General features: G+C 33.6%; 1 protein-coding gene across 1 annotated transcript in view; it reads left to right on the plus strand.

Moving 5' to 3' along the window:
* Positions 1 to 5,648: 5,648 nt before the first annotated feature.
* The window catches only part of LOC140230196 (uncharacterized), a 33,147-nt gene continuing 23,713 nt past the window's right edge, over positions 5,649 to 15,082 (plus strand). Inside the window, exons 1-8 of the mRNA XM_072310377.1 lie at positions 5,649 to 5,735; positions 8,309 to 8,380; positions 8,941 to 9,012; positions 9,493 to 9,564; positions 10,046 to 10,117; positions 11,141 to 11,218; positions 12,254 to 12,322; positions 13,249 to 13,332. Of these exons, the coding sequence (XP_072166478.1) occupies positions 5,731 to 5,735; positions 8,309 to 8,380; positions 8,941 to 9,012; positions 9,493 to 9,564; positions 10,046 to 10,117; positions 11,141 to 11,218; positions 12,254 to 12,322; positions 13,249 to 13,332 (524 nt within the window). The 5' untranslated portion in view covers positions 5,649 to 5,730. The remainder of the gene's footprint in view (positions 5,736 to 8,308; positions 8,381 to 8,940; positions 9,013 to 9,492; positions 9,565 to 10,045; positions 10,118 to 11,140; positions 11,219 to 12,253; positions 12,323 to 13,248; positions 13,333 to 15,082) is intronic.

The raw sequence follows: 15,082 nt of genomic DNA on the forward strand, positions 1-15,082 counted from the left end.
ACCAACATATTCTGTTTACAACCCTATTAACTTTTAAAGCAGTAGTATTATCTTTCCAAAAGTAATAGACTTGAAAGTGATGACGGTTTAAAGGGTTTCTAAAAAATATATTACAGGCCAGTGAAACATATCTTATCACACTTGAAAAAAAAAAAATCTCTTCAGGAGAAAAACAAAATGCAAAAACACACCTTCCTATTTCTTTTCTGATCCAAACCCACACGTCGTGTGAAAGAAGGATTGCTCTTATATAACTCGTATTACCAAATTTCCAAATAATTATCTGAGAAATTATGAGAAGACGGACTGCCACTATATTAAGCAAAAGCTTGAGCACGTGGCAGCCCAGGGACCTATCTAGATAATACACAAAAAAGACATATTGTTTGCGGAATGGAGAAATATTACAAAATATAAGACACTGTAAATACATTACGTTTTTATATTCCTAGTGCATAGATACGAATAAAAGTAAAGTGAAATATGATGATTATGATGTGTGATGATGTTGACAGGGTAATGATGAGGAACAATTTGATAATGAATATGAAAGTTGAAAAAATTCAGGAAACACAACCAGTCTCCATAAAGCAGGATCCCCATTTATGTGTTTTTACATTAGTAAATTTAATTTTAATATACTAAGAGCAGTAAACCTTGCTTAAAGTCTTATTGCAATTGGCCCATCAAAATGATACTAATTTGCATAAGGGGTTAATCATTTTTGTCATAAATGTACATCTATTGTTTTACTGCAAGTTTGCATTCCTTGACATCTTAACTCGGTATGCATTGTACCATGAAACATGTGTACTTTTTTAAGCTTGGTTCTGCTAGTTCTTTACCTCTTCCAATTTGTAAATAATGAAAATGATTACCTAATTGAACGATTTGAATACTGGCTATGGCCAAATGGCAATAAAGAATCAAGTTATGAGGAAGAGACATAAACTTTTTTTTTTCTTTTTTAATAAGTTAATACGTATTGTATTGTTTCTTGTGACAATAGGTTCCTTCTCGGAAATGAGATCACAACACTGAACTTCAGCTCATATGGTGGTCTTTCTGTAGAACTGTTGTAAGTATGAAATGTATATATATATATATATATATATATATATATATATATATATGTATGCGTGTATATAATATTCTAAAGATATAACTTATCAATTAACGCGGTTATTAAACGATTCTTCTCTTAAAGAAATTAGATATGTTCCCTCTTTATTTCTTTTCTTTACAAGAGAACACAACAAACACGTGTTCTTTCGTAAGCTATTGCACAGTATGTAAAAAAAAAAAGAAACATAAAAACAACATTGCCGTTCTTCGGCCTAAGCACAAGCTCATTAAGGAAGAGACCGTCGCCAAGTTCTGTTTCATTCCTTAATACGAAAAAAAAAAGTCTTCCTTGGGCTCAATTCTTCTGCTTGCCTTTATCAAGCATTTTTTTTTTTCGGTTCAACAATAGTTCCTTCGAAAAACTGTTGGTAATTGGATTAAGGAAGATTTTGATTGTATAATGTATTTGGAATGTGCATTGGATTCGTTTTCTGAGTATACACATTGCATTTGACGTGTAACTGTAGAATCAATGTATATAATCCTTTACGACAGATCTATCATGCACCATCAAAATTCAGAATTTATTTTTCCTTGGATCAAAGGGACCTTACGCTGTATGTATATATGTGACCGTGCACCTCAAAACGAACATAAAGTCGCACACACTGATTTTGCGTGAGGACTGAATATAAGTGAAATGGGTCAACCTTGCTGAACTTGACTTTTTCATATTTTCTGAAAGAGCGGGTCTTCTTTTACATTATGCTAAAATTTTGTATCATAAAACGGGCAGGAAAATGTGTTTTTTTAGCAGTTTATCTCGAACAATTTTGATAGAATAGTGTGATTAGGTGTGTCTTTAGAATCCCTTTTTCATTTCTGAAAAACCTTGTCCACACTCTTCACTTTCAACTCTAATAACTTTTGAAAGGATAGTGCTACTGCCTTGAAAGTTGGCATTAATTTTGGACAGAATGTGTTAATGAGGCATGCTTAATTTCAGTTTAATCTGATAATCCCTTCATTGTTGTTACTCTGGTGGTTTACTTCCTGTTTTTTGTCCCATTCATCGCACAGCCAGCACGGTTTGGTAGAGATTAAGCGCTTGAATAGACACTGTACTTCAGAGCCTCTTTTCTCAGTTCACACTTTTCCTGAGTTTGTGCTTTCTTTCCAATATTTAGATAGGTTAGGAGAGTCCATTTGATTTGAGTTATACATCATTTTAAAGCTTAAAGTCTGCTCTCTCAGAATATGGTCTTAACTAAAAATTCATGTCTGGCGACTTTTTGTTTGTTTTGAGGTGCAGGGTCACATATATTATTTTATATTATATGCGTATGTATGTATATATATATATATATATATATATATATATATATATATATAGAAGAAAGAGTCTCAAGTACGCCATGGATATAACGATTACACAAAAATTTAATTACAAAATTTTCGGTCTGCCTCAGACCTTCGTCAGTGCAAAGACAATGATGTCCATCATTGTCTTTGCACTGACGAAGGTCTGAGGCAGACCGAAAATGTTGTAATTAAATTTTTGTGTAATCGTTGGATCCATGGCGTACTTGAGACTCTTTCTTCTAATAATTACAACATTCGAAGTCCAACACGTGGAAAATTCCAAGATGAACATATATATATATATATATACATAAAATACTCACCCAAAGATATGTATCTTTGATTCTATTCAAACGTAGGGATCTCTCTAGGAATCGCATTGGATCTCTACGGAGAGGAGAATTCGATGGACTAGAAAGTGCTCTTGCAATGTAAGTGGGTCTACTTGTTTGAATGATATCACACATACACATACAAACAAACACACATACGCCCATACACAAACACGCACAAAGTAAATTGTAACACACTTTGTACACTTTGCACTAACATTTTGTTACAGTCTGTATATGCACACAGAGAGGTGCTTTTCAAATGGTGCTTAATCCATATCTGATCAGATTGGATTTTTTTTTTTATAGAAATGTATTCATTCCAAGGGTGTCAAGTTTGCATTACAAAACAAACAAGTAAAATAGCCAGATATAATTTTTTGGTTTTAAGGGCAGGTACTGGAAGAGCAGACTCTAAACTTAAGAAACGATGTGTAACTGTGCAACACAAATGGACTAATATAACCTATCTAAATAATGAAAAGAAAGCATACACTGTGAAAAAGTGTGATGTGAGAAAAGAGGTTCTGAAGTACAGGGCCTGTTCCAGTGTTTAATCTTTACCTAGCCGTGATAGCTGTGTGATTAAAAGAACAGAATACGAACTGTATGTAGCCACAGGAGCAACAGCATTGAAGGTTTTGGCAGACTGGGCTGAAATTGGGCATGCTCTATTAACACACACTCTGTCCATGAATAATATGAACATCAAAGCAGTGGCATTATCTATTCAAAAGTTATTAGACTTGAAAAAGACGAGTGTGCAAACGATTTCAATAATTGGAAAGGGGCCTCCTTTAGATGTTTTACCTATTAAATCATCCTACTCTCCCCCAAAGGGTTGGAGGAAAAAATACGGTAAACGCACTCTCCCATTCATGTAGTTATCCCGAGGTAAAGAATAATGTTGAAGAAGAATAGTTCTTTCAGAAAATATGATAAATCAACATTGACTCTGTTGATCGGTTCCATCTTTTTTGAGTTCTCACGTAAAAGTGAGGGCTGCTACTTTTCATTTGTTTTTTTTTTATGGTTGTTTGGATATGAATTGTAATGCGGCAACGTCGAAGACAGAAGTAACCATAGTATATTAAAAACCCTACTGATAACATTGTTCTTTTTTCCCTACACAGTTTCCTTGCACAGAATTACATAACAGAAATCGAAGTGGGAGCATTCGATGGGCTGAGTAGACTTCTAATCCTGTATGTATCCTTTGCGAGAGCAAACTTTTATTCAGTTATTTATTTTGCCATCTTTTATGACAATTGTCATATCTTTCATCTTTTATTTTTCATTAACAAAACATGAAAAAAAAAAATGTTTCACCTATTGATCAACTGCAAATCTGCCCAGAGATCTAAACTCGAGATTTACTAACGTAATACTATATGTTTTAAAGGCTTGTCCAATGACAGGTTTTATAAACTGCTTCTTCAATATAGACAATTTGTTTTGATAGTGGAGACTTTGCCATGTGTGTATGTTAATGTGTGTGTGCGTGTTTGAATATATATATATATATATATATATATATATATATATACATATATAATATATATTTGTGTGTGTGTGTGTGTGTGTGTGTAAATGTTTGTTTGTTGTACAGGTGTATCACATGGGGACACTTGTCATATTAACATAGAGAAATTCATTATGAGACCTGTGATAAAATGTTTGAGAATGGAACACGCATACATTGTAATTATCAAATTTTCATGGAAATTCGAGTTTGCAGATTGATAGTATGATAAGCTAATTATTTTACAACCATAATTTGATTGAAGGAATGAAAATAATATAACATTGTTTAAATAAACCATTGCTTTTTTTTTTCAATATACATATTGTTTTATGCCTTTTCACATACAAAGGATATAACAGGAAAACATTTCAAGATCATAATTACTTAACAAATTACTTCTTCAGCAAATTTCAGCAAAGAAACGCGAATCCTATACTCTTTAAGTTTAAAAAAAAAGGGCCTAACATGTTTGTCAGTTTATGGTTGCCTTGGCAACTAGTAGTATGAAATATTCCTTTATTTTATTTTATTTCATTTCATTTCATTTCACTTCAATTCAATTCAATTCAATTCAAGCCATATCCAAATAATACAAATTTATTGCTACGAAGAATTAACAGTTTCTTAGAGGAGGGTGAGAGTGTCATAAAGCAAACACAGACAAAAGTAGAAAAAAGAGAGTATAATACATACACACCTGCAGCAACTACGAGAACATTCCCATTATGAACCTACGTATTACTTAAATAATTTGGTTTTCATGAAATTGAAATAGCACTAGCTTTAGTAAGGAATGTGGAGGGAATTTGCATAAGAAGTAAAAATGACACACACAGACAAACACACACACACACACACGCGCGCGCGCATTTAAACAAATGCACGTTAACACAGAAACATCCACGCAAACCCGAACAAATAAACAACACAGGCCTAAGGGTCATGAGAAGATGACAACGCGCATTCAGCATGTCAGTATAGCTCGTATAATAAGATAAGATCCGCATAAAGACAACCACTGACTTGAGAGCAAGGCTATCTGTTGTATCAAGTTTCAGTAACGACCAGATATTTCTTAAAGTTGATTTTTTAATGTGCCAATATTGATTGAACTTTTCATGTAAGTAGGAAATATCCTTTATTAAGTAAATTAGTTATTGTTAAAAAAAATAGGAAAAGTCGCCAAATTTAGTTGAAATTTGTATGAGGGCGTAGGAGTGGCAAATGACAATGTGTTAGGGAGCACAATAAGTCCCCCCTTCCCCTTGGACTTGATATCGTTGAAACACGTCTCGGTCACTGGTCAATTTCACCCTTTAATAGTAATCGAACAAGGCATTGTTGTTGTTGTTGTTGTTTTTTTTTTTTTTTTGTTTCAGTGATATTGCGGACAACAATCTACTGGAAATTCACAGTGGCCTTTTTGATCCTTTCACTAATCTACTGATGTTGTAAGTGTTCCCTCGGATTGCATGTACGCTCTCAGTTTGTGACTACCTAGGACAAAGCCAAATGAATATGTATATATGATGTATGTATCTCTATGTATGTATATATATATATATATATATATATATATATATATATATTATGTTCAAATTATATTACAAAAAGCTGCATCGCTTCGGCGATCCCTCGCATTTATTCCAAAGTTGATTTACATCCTTTGGGTTTATGTCAGGTTAATGTGTGTGTGTATGTGGCACACATACACACACTATAGCTTCTGATCACACGAACAAAGAGAGTTAAGGGTTTGGGACGAACACCGATCTAGGGCTTTCAATATATAGCTCAGTCGGTAGAGCACCGGTCTAGTAATCCGGAGGTCTCGGGTTCGAATCCCGATGAAAACCCATTTTCTTTGCTCAAAGTTCTCACTATTTATTATTATTTGTTTCTGGTCAGTTTTCCCTCACATGTTTCAAATTATATATATATATATATATATATATATATATATATATATATACAATGTGTATATATGTATTTGTAGTAAACTGTTAACTTTAAAGAAATGTATAACACTTGCTTTTCAACCATTCTAAACCATTTAAAAGTGTTTGAAATGAGCATTTAAGGATGTGTAGTTCATAAAAAAAAAAATGAGTAGTTAAAACAGCTGTCTCCTAGGCGTGCTGTACATGAAGATAAATAGAAGATGTGCTACTTCCTTGTATACTAGAAACAACTGTACAACCCTGGACCACACTGTTGTCATCATATATTTTATTTTGAGCTAAGCAATCAAACTTTGACTGTTCGTAGAAACAAGGATGCTCTGCATGAATGTAATAATTTGAGCAAATTGAGCTACTGAACTAATTATAATATTATGTTGGTCCATTACAGGTAATTTTTATCCGTTATTTTTGTGGGATTTCAGCTGTTTCAGAGTAGTGGAATGCATGTAGTTATCTTATTTTGCAGGCAATTAATTTATCTTTTGTTGAAAGACCCCCAAAATATGGCTTCCTTGGAACATTACTTGAAGAAAAGCAGTGATCATTTAAAGCATCGTTGTTCTACTTTGTAAGCTGACATTTGTCATTAATACAAATATATTAATTGAACAATTCTATCTTTATAATATCAATAATAATACCTTCATTTTCGTTGCTATGGAATGTCACTCTCTCAGTACATATTTTGCCAAAGTTTGTGTTTTCTTTAAAATACTTACATAGTTTTAGAAACTACATTTGAGTCGAGTAATACATCGTTCTAAACTTAAAGTCTCCTCTTTCACTCTGTGCTAGAAATATATTTCTTGCGACTTATTGTTGGTTTTGTGGTGCAGAGTAAAAAAAAATAAAAAATATCGTTGTAATAAAGAAATTTCATGAAAGGGAGTTCCGTTCATTATTATTTTGTTTCTTTTATCCTATCACGTGATAATTCCTCACGTTATACTACAGTTAGAAGCATAACTCCTATATCTGGTTCTTTCACACCCGCCTAACTATGTGTATAAAAATATAATTGGAACAGGCATTTTTTCCCCTTTTTTGAAGGCATACATACCTCATTCCCATCCCCTCCCCCCTAACAAAGAAACAAAAAAAAAAAAAAAAACGTGTAGTTAATGAATTGTAGGGGTATTAAAGGCTTATATATTTATGTCATGTATGAGTTCTTTTTTGTTCATATTTTCTGAGGAAGCAAGACTTCGTTTCTTTAATGTTAAAAGTTGGAATAATAAAATGAAACCTTTTTTACTCTTCTTTTTTCTCGTACACTATTTCGGAGAATAGTGTGATTATGAGTGTTGTATAGAATACCATTTTTGTTTAAAAAAATGCCTGTACACACTTTTCACTTTCTACTCTGATAACTGTAGAAAGGATACTGCTACTCTCCAAATATTGACACTTATCATGAATGAAATATGTGTTGATATAGCATGCTCTATTTCAGTTTAATTTGACAACCCCTTCGTTGTTGTTGCTGCGGCAAATTACATCTTGTTTTTTTTTTCTCCATTCATAGCACATCTTACTTACATGTATATATATATATATATATATATATGTATATATATATATATGTATGTATATGTATATACATACATAATATTGTTTGATGCAAGGCCACATAATATGAATGAATAATTAAGAGAGAGAGGAAAAACAAAGTGAAGCAACAAATGTTTGGGTAATTATTTTCACTGTCTGATGTCGATTGGAACTTGATACATCTGGATATGAACTGACTTTATTTGTAACAGAAAGCGAAAATGCTGTATAATTTTATGTTTCGTAATCTGTTCTCAATTGAACAATTGCTGTCTTGAGACATTTCGCTCGTTGTGTTACGCAGACTGATGTTTGAGCTTTTTTCTATATCATCAAAATGTATAACGAAAAAGGAAATACACTCTTGTTTATGTCTGACAGGGTGCACTTTAGCTTTGAATAGAAAATCGCGCTAAAAGTCATTCGAAAAGTCAAATTCCCTTTGAAGATTGGATTTAGTACAGTACATGGAATTGCTTTGCATTTTTTTTTTCATTTACATACTGCAGAAATATCTCGAACAACAACAATGCAGTGATAAAAGGAAATTCATTCGACAACGTGGCAAGTCTACTGCTTTTGTAAGTATAACTGAGTCTATGCCCATCAATATCAAATTTGTGACAAAAACTTTACAAAATGTTCGGTAAACAGAGGCAAAAGATTTTACAATAGGACATTATCATAAATAGAACACTGTCAGCGACTGGATTAAGCTCTTGGTTAACCTGATATAGTACACAACTTTCTATGTGATTACCATTTCTTTTCTTTTAAATTCCAGAGGGTGATTACCACAATTTCGCTTTTTTGAATATGCTACATAAATATAGTGTATTTATTGCATTACATGCTCTCCCTTGAGATGCAGTGTGATTCTTAAGTGTGTGTGAATGTTTATGAGTGTGAATGTATAGGAATTCCAATGTCTACAATATCCATACTGCATGATGTTTATAACTCGACAAAATGAAAGAAGCAAAAGTTGATCTGCTGTTGATTCGAGCTGCTGCATCATTTGCAAATTATGTGTAAACATGAAAGTCATGTGGCAAACACAATTTTGGTATTGAACATGCGCATTTTAATATTGCTTTTGTTATTTTTGCCATGTTTCCTCATCCTAAATTCCCTTTTGCAGAGATATTTGGAATATCGACCTTAAGGAAGTAGAGAGAGGAGCATTTGAGAGTCTCACGAGTCTGTTTTATCTGTAAGTGTATTTTCCTTCTGTTTAACTCACTATTAAAATCTTATTATTGACATGACCTTTACCTGTCCCACCCCCCCCCCCCCCCCAAAAAAAGAGGGTGATTGACTCATAATTGTCCAATATTCTACATTCAGGCTACATTTTCATGAGGACAAACAAATTAATATTCTTTTTCGTTTACATCAAAAAGTGATTATCTAAAAAGAAAGACCTCCGTACAATCCACTACGAGTTGTCCCTATGATTGAAATAATCATTTGAATATGCAATTAAAAACAGTATTTCTTCAAAGACTATGTATGCTCATATCTAAAACATGTAGTGAAGCAGGATACCTCACATAACGACTTATTTGAAATACAGTCATATTTGTAATGACACTTAGGAGGTACTTCAAAAAGTCACAGTCAATCTATTGATAAAAGGATAAGAGCATATCTTATACTAACTTGTTTCATCACTTGACTTTAACATCGACAGGTACCATGAGGAAAACGCAGGAAACTTGGAAGAGGAACGTGAATTCGTGAGCTTCACTGTCAATGCCAGGCTGTAAGTGAAGGAGCTAATAACCCATTTTTTTTTTCTCTGTTCAGTAATTAACACAATTGGTACGTCATGGAGAAATTGAAATAAACGAATTTACTTAAAATGAGCAGAGGAAACAATAGAGAAAGAATCGATGGAAACCAGACGTATCCTGATATCATTTAACCTGTCGGTCCTGAGGGGAATGCGATTTCGTAGGGCATGTTTCGTTGAATACACAATGATATTACAACTATACAAATATAAACCAAAACGTAACTAATATTCACTGTTCACTTTTATCCTCTTTATTTTAATTGGATTGAATAGACTCATTGTGCATTGTTTTAGTTTAATCTATTCATTTGTTTACCTTATTTATTTCATATTGTCTAGAGGAACAACAAAAACAAAACGTATACATTTTTGCGAAGATTTTCAAGAAAGATTTGTGACACGTTTTTATTTTGTTCTTATTTTGTTTATTACATTGGCAATTTCTTAGAGACTTATGGAGAGGTGATCTTCCTGACATAAAAAGAGATGCTGTTGATAGCCAGAACAGCTTGCTTCAGTGGTGAGCATCATTTAAGTAGATGCACTGGTTTCTGTATCATCGCTTTAAATCTACTAACTTTCTTAATGACATACATACATTTTATTCATTCCATTCCATTAGATTTCATTTTTTTTTTCATTTCCATTCTATTAACTACCCCCAAAATGTTTAAAACAGCGTAATATTTCTTTGTATACAAAATCAAAGAGGCTAAACAAAAAAAAAAACAGTAATGAAATAAAATAGCATAATTATGAACTGTGAAATGTGCGCTATGAAAGAAAATTATGGGGAAATAGAGGGGAGACGACAGGTAAAAACTAGGCTTGTAATTCATAGTTCTTTCTAGAACAGCATGTAATGACAATTATTTATGTACTGCGCTATTAGACTGAAGCAGTTTACCTAATTTTATCATAATGTATACATATATATATATATATATATATATGTCCTTTCTGGCATGGACAAAATTTTCAATGCGTATAAAAATAGTAATCACACTTTCAAGAGCTACAACGATATCATTATTGTCACTATGGAGAGGACACAACGTTAGCTGCGAGGAAATTATATCTCTACTTTTTTTTTTCTATTGGTACCCTCTTCTCTTGACAAGGTCATTCTTGACTGAGCACATTATCTAAGAAAACAACGACAAGTTGTATTTTTCCCCCAAGTTTGAGTGGTATCATGAAAGAACATTCCATGTCCACTGAAATGGCTGAGATCTGTCAATGAAAGTGGTCAAATCAAAAGGCCAGCCTGCAAGGACTGCAATTTTATGTTTAGGAATTCCTCTGTTTTTTGTTAATGGTGCATAACATTCAAGACGTCACATGACCAACAACGTGTTCATTCCTACTCGGGCCAACCCACACTGTCTATTCTCTCTCTTTTCACATTCAATACAATCATGGTCTGCGAGCTATGTGTGTGATGAAATGCTAGGTACTCCTGTGGCGGGTATTTGTAATATTGGTGTTTCTATTAACGCTGAAAGGGTTCATATCAACGTTATTTTTTAATCCCCAATCACAGGTTTCTCTTGACCGCTGCAAGCCAGAATTATGATTTTGAATTACGCACACTTATAAGACTGATCTCCGTTTCTTTATTGTAAGTATATTACCACAGAAGAATGTGTTATATTGTAGTTTTAAACAATATACTCTTTGGTTTTCTAGATACATGTGTATATATATATATATATATATATATATATATATATATATATGTGTGTGTGTGTGTGTGTGTGTGTGTGTTTATGTGTGTCTGTGTGTGCCTGTGTCTGTGTGTGTTTGTGTGCAATCACAAAACCAACAAAACGTCGACACACATGGATTTTTAGTTAAGGGCATATAATCATTCTGAAAGAACAAACTTAAAGCTTTTATAATTACATAGTCTATTTGAGTGCTTTATCTTACCAAGCCGTGTTAGCTGTGCAATGAATGTGAAGAAAAACAAGATGTAAAACACCATAGCAACAACAATCACACCTAACAATATTCACTCTTATACAATATGCGATATCAAATTAACCCGAAACTGAGCATACTGAAACAAAACGTTCTATCCATAACTAATACCAACTTTTGAATCAGTAGTGTCATCCTTTCATAAGTAATTAGAGATGAAAGTGAAGACTATGTAAAACTTATTTTTTAAAGAATGAACAGGGTCTTCACGATATACTAACCCTATACTCTTCTACAAAAATAGTATTGTACAAAAACTCCTAAAGACATGATTTCCGATTCTTACTATGATCACAAACTTCAGAATGATGTACCAAAGAAACTGCGTTTGCTTTTACGTAAAGTCAGGACATGCGACTTTTTGTATGTCACTTTTGTCATACAAGGTCACATGATAAAATCATACATTGTATTTTAATGTTCACCAGCTGTATCCATAGGCACCTGATATAAATATGGTTACTGCTTGGGGTCAATCAGTCACGGCTTTGCAGTGCATAAGACGTAAATTAAATTCGTTTCCGAAAAATACAATGAATGCTAAAAAAAAAAAAGAAGAAAAGTCGGTATTAATTTTTATGATGGAGCTAGCTGAATATACTACAAGTATAAGTCTACAATAAACGTGCATTTTATTTTTTTCTGTCTCTTTTTCGCCTTTGTCGTGTGACAGAAGTCAATCTTATGGTAACAACCGGACCAGTGAAACCGACGTCAATAGTCTCAACAAGATTGTTCGATCGTACGTACCCTTCAACTACTTTAGCTTCATATTGATAACCCCCGTACTTACAGCATTACCCTCAAGTGAAACCACAACTAGTGTATTTAATACTATGATAAGATTAAGTAGACACGTTGAGAGATCTCGAAGAAATGTAGATAATATGTGGGATTTACAATATAAGACTTACGAGGGCAATTTAGTATGATCGCTAAACTTAACTCAGGCTTCATACAATTTCATTCTACCCAGGTACAATATCTATGAGTGCACACTCTTAAAACATCTGAATCACAACTGATCTGAAACTGGGTCCGTTGGAGTCACACACCGTTCCGGGTCAGAGATTACAAGGAATGGGGTCAGATATGACCCATTCAGAGTCATAAATTGGGTCAGGGTGACCCCATTCGGGGTCTTCATGACCAAATTTCAAGTCATTTTTTTTTTTTTTTTTTTTTTTTTTTTTTTTTTTTTTTTTTTTTTTACCCGGACCATGTGTGACCCCAGTTCCAGGTCAGTTCTGACTCGGATGTTTTAATAGTGTGACGTTTTTTCATGTCTTAATCCTTATGGCACTGTTGTTGTTGTTGTTGTTTTTAGATATTCTCATGAAACAATATCAGTGATATCGCTGACACCTTTATTTTTTCCCCTATTTGAAATGATCTATCCGTTATATTGAAACTCATATGAAGCGCCCGTAATGATCACACACGAATAGATATCGCATTACCGGCGATCTAGAAACGAGCGGTCAGTAAGTAAGAGCACATAGTGTACATATAAATTATATATATATATATATATATATATTTTTTTTTTTTTTTTTTTTTTTGGAATAAACAATAAAGAAAGTAATCTCATTAACTGCAATTGACTATATATCATTCTATTGCCCTAAATATTCATTCTAATGGCTATCTTTTTTTTTCTTTGATCAGGACCATTACAAGGCAGGGCATATCTGAAATTACGCGAGACGGACGTATTAACTTACTTCGCCTTTTCCCGGTGATACCCTTCTTGTAAGTAGGTTCTGTGTTTAAATGACTACTAGTAGTTAAGGCTTCCTATTTGTCACCACCTTGGAATTGGGAACAAATAGGTGTACATCTTATACCTGCGTATGTGTGTTTGTGTGTGTGTGTGTGTGTGTGTGTGTGTGTACGTGTGTGTGTGTGTGTGCGTGTGTGTGTGTGTGTGTTCCACTCATTTTTTAATGTATTTATGTGTAATAATGCTATTATTTAATAATTTATGTTACTGAACCAGTAAACAGTGTATAAATAAGATGTGACCCTTCATCACAAAGCCAAAAACGAGCACGTTTTGAAAGACCGGAATTTATTAATGCAATTCAAATGGATCATCCTAACTTTCTAATATTAGAAAGAAAGCCCACACTCTGGATAGTGTGAACTCAGAAAAGAGGCTCTGAAGCACTGGGTCTATTCAAGCGCTTAATCTTAACCAAGCCGTGCTAGCTAATCAAATTAATCATGATGTGTGATTAATGGACAATATACAGGATGTAAACAACCAGGACAACAACAATAAAAAGTTTATTAGATTAAGGTGAATTGCGCGTGCTTTATAAACACATTGTGTAGGTTGTTAATGCCAACTTGTAGTAGCGTCAATGTTCTTTCAGTGTTGGTAGTACAGTTGTAACATCATGATTTTTCCCAATCAAATCGCAGGTAGCACGGTTTAGTAAAGACGGCTTAGTAAAGATTAAGCACTTGGATAGACCCTGTATTTCAGAGCCTCTTTTCTTAGTTCACACTTTCCAGTGTGTGTCATCTCTTTCCAGTATTTATAAAGGTTAGGAGAACCCATTTGAATTGAGTAATACATAAAAGCTTAGAGTCTGCTCTTTCAGAATCTGCCCTTAACTAAAAATCCATATCCGGCGTTTGTTGTGTGTGTGTGTGTGTGTGTGTGTGTGTGTGTGTGTGTGTGTTTGTGTGTGTGTGTGTGTGTGTTTGTGGTGCAGGGTCACATATTTTACACTTTACAGTTATGGCCATGGATCACAAAACCAACAAAGTCGAATGCACTGAATTTGTGTAGGCATTGAACATTGTTATTACGTGAAACTGTTCGACCCTCCCAATCTTGAGGTTTTTTAGTAGCGTCATCTTTTCCAAGTTTTTATAGTTGAAAGTGAAGAGTATGGACAGGGTTTATAGGGAAATAGGAAGAAAAGTTAAGAGACATCACACTATGACTACCAAAAAGTGTTGAAGAAAAAACTGCTTAGAACACAATTTCATGTTCGTTTTCTTTTATCCCGAATGTCAGCATGATGTAGAAGAAGACTGGCTTGCTCTTTCAGGAGAAGAAGAAGAAATAAACAGAAATAGATTTGTCATAAAATCTATATGAAAGCAAAGCTTGGCAGTCCTCTTCAACTTTGCTCACTATTATGTCCAGCTCAACATAAGTTTTTAGAAGTTGTATCGATTGGAAAAACAGAATTCTTTCTCAAAGCATGACTACCTTCATGCCTCAGAATAACGTGGCACACAGGGGGTTTCCACCCTGGCAAATAAAGAGTTAATGTAAATGCAAGATATAATTAAGGCCCATTTTGAAAAAAAAAAAAAAAAAAAACATCCGTCTTAGATTTGGGTGCATGTTATTACTTTCATAGTTTTTTTTTTCTTTTTCTTTAAAAACCCAGGGACCTTTCGGGTCTGAATATAACAGCAATCGAACCGCAAGTATTTGAAGACTTTCCCACTGTTTTCTCCATGTAAGTATTGCAGAAAA

Source organism: Diadema setosum, chromosome 6 (assembly GCF_964275005.1).
Source record: "Diadema setosum chromosome 6, eeDiaSeto1, whole genome shotgun sequence".
NCBI lineage: Eukaryota > Metazoa > Echinodermata > Echinoidea > Diadematoida > Diadematidae > Diadema > Diadema setosum.